We start from the raw sequence: 6,132 nt of genomic DNA, 5'->3' as shown, positions 1-6,132 counted from the left end.
TTTGAGACGGAGTCTTGCTCTGTCGCCTGGGCTGGAGTGCAGTGGCCGGATCTCAGCTCACTGCAAGCTCCGCCTCCCGGATTCATGCCATTCTCCTGCCTCAGCCTCCCGAGTAGCTGGGACTACAGGCGCCAGCCACATCGCCCGGCTAGCTTTTTGTATTTTTCAGTAGAGACGGGGTTTCACCGTGTTAGCCAGGATGGTCTCAAACTCCTGACCTTGTGATCCGCCCGTCTCGGCCTCCCAAAGTGCTGGGATTACAGGCTTGAGCCACCGCGCCCGGCCTAGGTCGTTTGTTAAGTGCTGTGTCTCAGAGTCTGGATTTTGCTGACTGCAACCCTTTGGTGTGGTTTAACATTCTCCTTTCTCCTATTTACTGTAAATTTGTTTTTGGCTCTAGAGGCTTGATTGGATTCAGGTTTGATATTTTTCCCTTTTAGGGGGAACGGGATTCCACAGTGATGTAGTTCATCTTCCCCTCCCCTCCTTGCCCACCAACTTGAGCCACACTGGCCTCTATCCTGCTCTCCCTACAAACTAGTTCCAGCCTCAGGGCCTTTGCAGGAGCTGTCTCCTCTGCCCATAACTCTTGCCTCCGTGTTTGCATGGGCAACTGCTTCATCTCATTCAGCTCTTAACCTCAATGTCACTCCTCAGAATGGGCCTGCAGGACCTCTCTATCTGCTTCACAGCACTGCTCACCCCCAGGCAGTTTATGGAATTGAGAATTGTTGGCTTGTTCACTGTCTGCCTCCCATGAGCTAGAGCATCAGTCCCGGGGAGCAAGAGCTCCATTTTTCACGGTCACTGCCATATCCCTAGAACCTAGAATACTGTCTAGGCTATGGTCAGTGCTCAGCAAATGTTTGCCGAATGAGATGACTCCGTGTTGGTAAGAGGCTGCCTCTCAGTAACATCACTGTCTTTTGTGCTCAGGCAACCAAAGGAGGTACTGTCAAAGCTGCTTCAGGATTCAACGCCATGGAAGATGCCCAGACCCTGAGGAAGGCCATGAAAGGGCTCGGTAAGTGTCTTGCCGGAAGTGAATCCTCCTGCGTTCATTGCACATCACAGGGTCACACAGGAGAGTGCCATTTCTGCTGGCCATCACGTGGGTCTTCCTTTAATAAAACACAAGGGAGTCTGGGTGTGGTGGCTCACACGTGTAATCTCAGCACTTTGGGAGGCTGAGGTGGGCGGATCACTTGAGGCCAAAAGTTTGAGACAAGCCTGGCCAACATAGCAAGATCCCATCTAGACTAAAAATAAAAAAATTAGCCAAGCATGGTGGCACACACCTGTAATCCCACCTACTTGGGAGGCTGAGGGAGGAGAATCACTTGAACCCAGGAGGCAAGGTTGCAGTGAGCTGAGATCTCACCATGGCACGCCAGCCTGGTAGACAGAATGAGACTCCATCTCAAAAAAGAAAGAAAGAAAGAGGGAAAGAAGGGAAGAAGGAAGGAAAGAAGGAAGAGAAGGAGGGAGGGAGGGAAAGAAAACACATGGGACAAGTTGAGAAAAGTTGGGACAAATTGGATGGGGAGGGGCATTAGTTCTTCACTTTAATAAAGAATGATACATTTAATATACTTGTTATGGATTTCCCCTATTGTTTAAACCTGCTTTGAATTACAACATCGGCCAGGAGTGGTGGCTCAAGGCTGTAATCCCAGCACTTTGGGAGGCCGAGGCGGGTGGATCACAAGGTCAGGAGATCGAGACCATGCTGGCTAACACGGTGAAACCCCGTCTCTACTGAAAATACAAAAAAATTAGCCAGGCGTGGTGGCGGGCGCCTGTAGTCCCAGCTACTCGGGAGGCTGAGGCAGGAGAATGGCATGAACCCAGGAGGCGGAGCTTACAGCGAGCCAAGTTTGCGCCACTGCACTCTAGCCTGGGCGACAGAGTGAGACTCCATCTCAAAAAAAAAAAAGAATTACAACATCATGAATCTGCATATTAAATTTTAGAAATGCATTTGTTTTCCAATTAGTGCTGGTATGTATATAGTGCCATAGATTTACAAAGCACTTTCACAAACATTATCTCATTGGATACATGCAACAACCTGTGATTTAGTGAAAGCAACTATTCCTATTGTCATTTTAGCCCCATTTTACACATGTGAAACTGAGACCCAGAGAGGCCAAGTAACTCACCAAGTCACATAGTGAGTGAAACTGAGCCATGGCTCACACTAGACAGATCCCATCTCAAGCTCCGGGTCATCAGCGCTAAGTCCACATTCTTGCCTTGAGTCCCTCTGCTTGTTGCTGTGGTGATAGACACAGCTGTGACAGCACTGACATGCAATGTGTGGAATTTAATGTGAGAAGGCTGGTGAAGCAGCCTTGTTGTCTGGGGTAAATACCAAGGTTTTTGGTGTCATGGCCAAGGAGATTGAGGTTGCAGACACACACACACACACACAGAGAATGAGTTTGGAGCAGGAGTTTAATAGGCAAAAGAAAAGAATAGCTCTCCATCACGGAGAGGGGTCCCGAGCAGGTTGCCAAGTGGTAGTAAAATTGTCAGGGTTTTTATAAACGGGCTACTGAGGAGGGGGCTCTGAGGAGGGAATGTCTTATCCTCCTAGGGCCCAATGGTTAGTTGGGACCAGGTATGCTATGTCTATAGCGCAGAGTTTTTTCTATCAGCTCTTATCCCATTCTCCGACCACACAGATGGACTCTTAGTCTGTGTTTCTTTGTCTTGCTTACCTGGGAGGGAGAGTTTCTGTGTCTGCTCCCACACATCTTCTTGCAGCTGCAGGCATCCCCCCAGTCTGTTTTTAGCTTCTCTATCTTAGTGCGCCTAAAGGGAAAGGAATATGCTTATTAAGACCCACTGTTTTACTGGGGCCCATTGTGTAAGTGTGAAGTTTGGTGATGACCCAGGAGACTTCCCCCTGTCTTTCTGTGCTCAAGCCATCTTCTCTGTGTTTTACAGCCTCAACTTTCAGGCTGCCTGTTGCTAGAAGAGAAGCGCTTTTTTTGAACTGCATGAGATTAGAAAGGGAGCTATTTTTCAGCTGCTTTTTGTTAAAAGGAAAGTTTTCTGCCAGGGACTCAGTTTTTTAGGTAGACTGTCTACCTAAATAATTTCTGACTCCTATACTGTATTTCCCCCCTCAGAAATGGAATCCCTAACTGCCGCTAGGGGAAACCCGGTGACATTTCTTCTGGCTCCTTCCTGCTGGAGAGTGGTGTTGTGTGGGGAACAGCAGCTGGGGCTTCCTCCGGGGCTGATTTAAGGGTCCTTCGTAGGAGGGCAGTTTCATTTTCGGCTCCATTTGCAGCACCATCTGAAGCTTGTTGGTTTCTAGACGAGAAGAGATAAACTTTACAAGGAGGTTTAGAATATAGGTTCCAAATATGAGTATTAAGACGACTATTATTAATGGGGGCAGGATAGGCCGTAACCATGACAACAGAGTTTATTTGATACCCGTGAGCCATTCAGATGGGTTGTGCTGTTGTAAGTGGGTATATGGGGTTTGGCTTTGTTTAGCTTCCTTGGTCTTACTTTCCCAAAAAAGAGGGAAACCTTGGGGTTACAGTTTACCTGGCAGGATTTGTAGGATAATTGCCCAGAACTAGAACATGTTTCCAGATTTTTCTATCACCCATGCCTTTCTGTTTTCTCTGAGCTGCAGCCAGAGATTGCTGGTTGGTTGACAGGAATAAGCAGGGATAGTTTAAAATGTCGGCAAGAACTTAAAAACAACTAATGAGACTAGAAGTTAATAACAGAGGTATGATAAGTTTTAAAACATAATTCCTCTTTCTCTTGTCTTCATTTTTGTTAAAAACAATCTATGATAGGACTGGGCTGTTTGTAAAACAGACTTCAGTCCTATACTTGGCCTAATTATTTGCATAAAGTACAGCAAGAATAATCATCCTTACACAGGCCTTTTAGATTGGCTTTGATGGAACCTTGTTCCATGAGGAATTTTAGATAGGACTTTTTAAAGCCAAGCCCAGCCATGGGTTTGTACTTTTAAATACCTGTGAGTTGGATAAGTTATTTTCCTTCTTGAGGTTCCAGAAGCATGGGGTTCCTAGGGCTGTTAGAAAGTGACATTCTTTACTCACCGCAGGTCGGGAACCCGGTATGGAGACTGTGTAGACAGGTATGAGGCCAGTTTTCCCCAGGGCTTTTTATTGGCTCAGCAAGTTAAGCTTGATTCCTTAAAGGGAAACATACCCTTCCAGTCAAAGCCTTGGTAAAACAACCAGTTTTTTCAATTGTGTTTTGTTGCAAGAGAAAATGGATTCTTGCTGCACTGATTCAAACAACTATACTGTTGTAATTTAAGAATATTTATAACTAGTTTCCAAATTCTAGAGGAATTAGGCAGAGAGAAATAAACATGCTCCAAACTTTGCCTATAGTAGTACACTTTGCTTAGTTATCAAAGGCTGTAGCTAAAGACAAATTTTTTTGACTCTAAAAAATAAAATAAGGATTAGCCATGTTCTAAGCATAAATGAGGAATACTGCTTTAGTTTTCTATTAGTTTAGTTCATTCCATTAACTTTTGTTTTGTTTGATATTTATAAACATTTTAGCCTGTTACGAATCCTGTACATTTTTTGGTCATGACAAACCTGCATTGGAGAGAACTTGTTAAAGTCCCATGGCTTGATTACAAACCATCTTTTGAAGATAATTAAAACAAAACAACAATTGTCTGTAAATGACAAAATGTCCAGTTTGGATAGTCAGAAATACAATTAACAAAGAAATTTCGTTATTTTGTGGTTTTCAAAACCCAGCATAACAAGCTTAATTGTAATAGCACACATTCAGACACTAGAACCACAGACATCCCATACAGTTTTGGAACACATGTTAATATTATCCCCTAAAATATAACCTGAAGAGTATTAGACATCATTTTGGTAATTTTATGTACCTCAACATGTTAAATAATTCTGTTTACCTCTCCTCTAGATGCTTCAGGGGTCCTCTGCAGTACCCAAAAGCCAGGGGTTAGGAAAGACAACCTTGAGACTAAAGTTTGACTTTGGGAAGCCTGTTAAGTATATTTAAAATTTAAAACACTTGATATTATGAAATAGACTTTTAGATTACCGTTTTTTGTTTTTGCCAAAATGATGAGCCAGAAATTTAAAAAAGCAAAACCATTCATTCTTTTCTATTCCATGAAACTCCTGTGTTAAGAGAGAAAGTTAAATTTTACCTTTGCATTAGTTTACTATTAATGTTAACCTTAATTTTAAATGAAACATTATAGACAATCCTATTTAATGTTAACCAGTTTGACCATGAAGTGAGATTTTCACATACCTGTTATAGTCCTTGACATGTTTTGCTAAAGAGGGGATTAGCATTTTAAGAAAACCTTGCTGTGCTTTTATTTCAGTGATTAATTTACAGAAAAAAACCATATAATGCCTTTTTGATTTAGTTAATATGTTCACACACAGTTTTCTTTGCAAGATTAATTTTTACAACTTTTTTTACAATTTGCTTAAACCTTCTACTTTAAGACAATTCTTTATTATTTCTAAGCAAAATATACATTTCCATGCCTTCTTATAATCTTTAAATAAAACATCTTTTACTGTTTTACACACTTTGCATGCAATTCCATGTTCAGTAGTTTCAATCACATGTTATAATGGTAACTTTTAGTAATTTTTAACTTTAATGTAAAACCTGTTAGGTTGTTTTAATTATGTGCTAGATGCAGATAAAGTTTGACTCCTTGCAGCATAGTTAGGGGCATGATTACTTCCACATGTTCCCAGGCCCTACCAATTGTGAAGCAGGCAAGTTGACAGTTTGTAAAGGCTCAAGAAGCAGTTTAAGGCCAGGCGTAGTGGCTCGTGCCTGTAATCCCAGCACTGTGGGAGGCTGAAGCAGGTGGATCACCTGAGGTCAGGAGATCGAGACCATCCTGGCCAACATGGTGAAACCCCGTCTCTACTAAAAATACAAAAATTAGCTGGGTGTGGTGGCACGTGCCTGTAATCCCAGCTACTCAGGAGGCTGAGGCAGGAGAATCCCTTGAACCAGGGAGTCAAATGTTGCAGTGAGCCAAGATTGTGCCACTGCACTCCAGTCATGGTGACAGAGCAAGACTGTGTCTCAAAAAAA

The 6,132-nt window shown here is 42.9% G+C and overlaps 1 protein-coding gene and 1 long non-coding RNA gene across 4 annotated transcripts in view; one reads left to right on the top strand and one right to left on the bottom strand.

The window, feature by feature from the left end:
• ANXA4 (annexin A4) overlaps positions 1–6,132 on the top strand; it is an 87,454-nt gene that overhangs the window by 46,579 nt on the left and 34,743 nt on the right. For both annotated transcript variants that reach the window (XM_017853772.1, XM_017853773.1), the window contains one exon: positions 937–1,024. In XM_017853772.1, the coding sequence (XP_017709261.1) occupies positions 937–1,024 (88 nt within the window). The remainder of the gene's footprint in view (positions 1–936; positions 1,025–6,132) is intronic.
• LOC108516341 (uncharacterized) overlaps positions 1,034–6,132 on the bottom strand; it is a 7,124-nt gene continuing 2,025 nt past the window's right edge. The window contains exons 2-4 of one of the 2 annotated variants that reach the window (XR_001881774.1): positions 4,014–4,195; positions 2,724–3,324; positions 1,034–1,121 (exon numbers count right to left, since the gene is read on the bottom strand). This is a non-coding gene — a long non-coding RNA (uncharacterized LOC108516341). The remainder of the gene's footprint in view (positions 1,122–2,723; positions 3,325–4,013; positions 4,196–6,132) is intronic. The other variant, XR_001881775.1, reaches the window with a different exon arrangement.

Source organism: Rhinopithecus bieti, unplaced genomic scaffold, assembly GCF_001698545.2.
Source record: "Rhinopithecus bieti isolate Rb0 unplaced genomic scaffold, ASM169854v2 scaffold_36315, whole genome shotgun sequence".
Taxonomy (NCBI): domain Eukaryota; kingdom Metazoa; phylum Chordata; class Mammalia; order Primates; family Cercopithecidae; genus Rhinopithecus; species Rhinopithecus bieti.
This window is presented reverse-complemented; position numbering and strand designations above follow the sequence as displayed.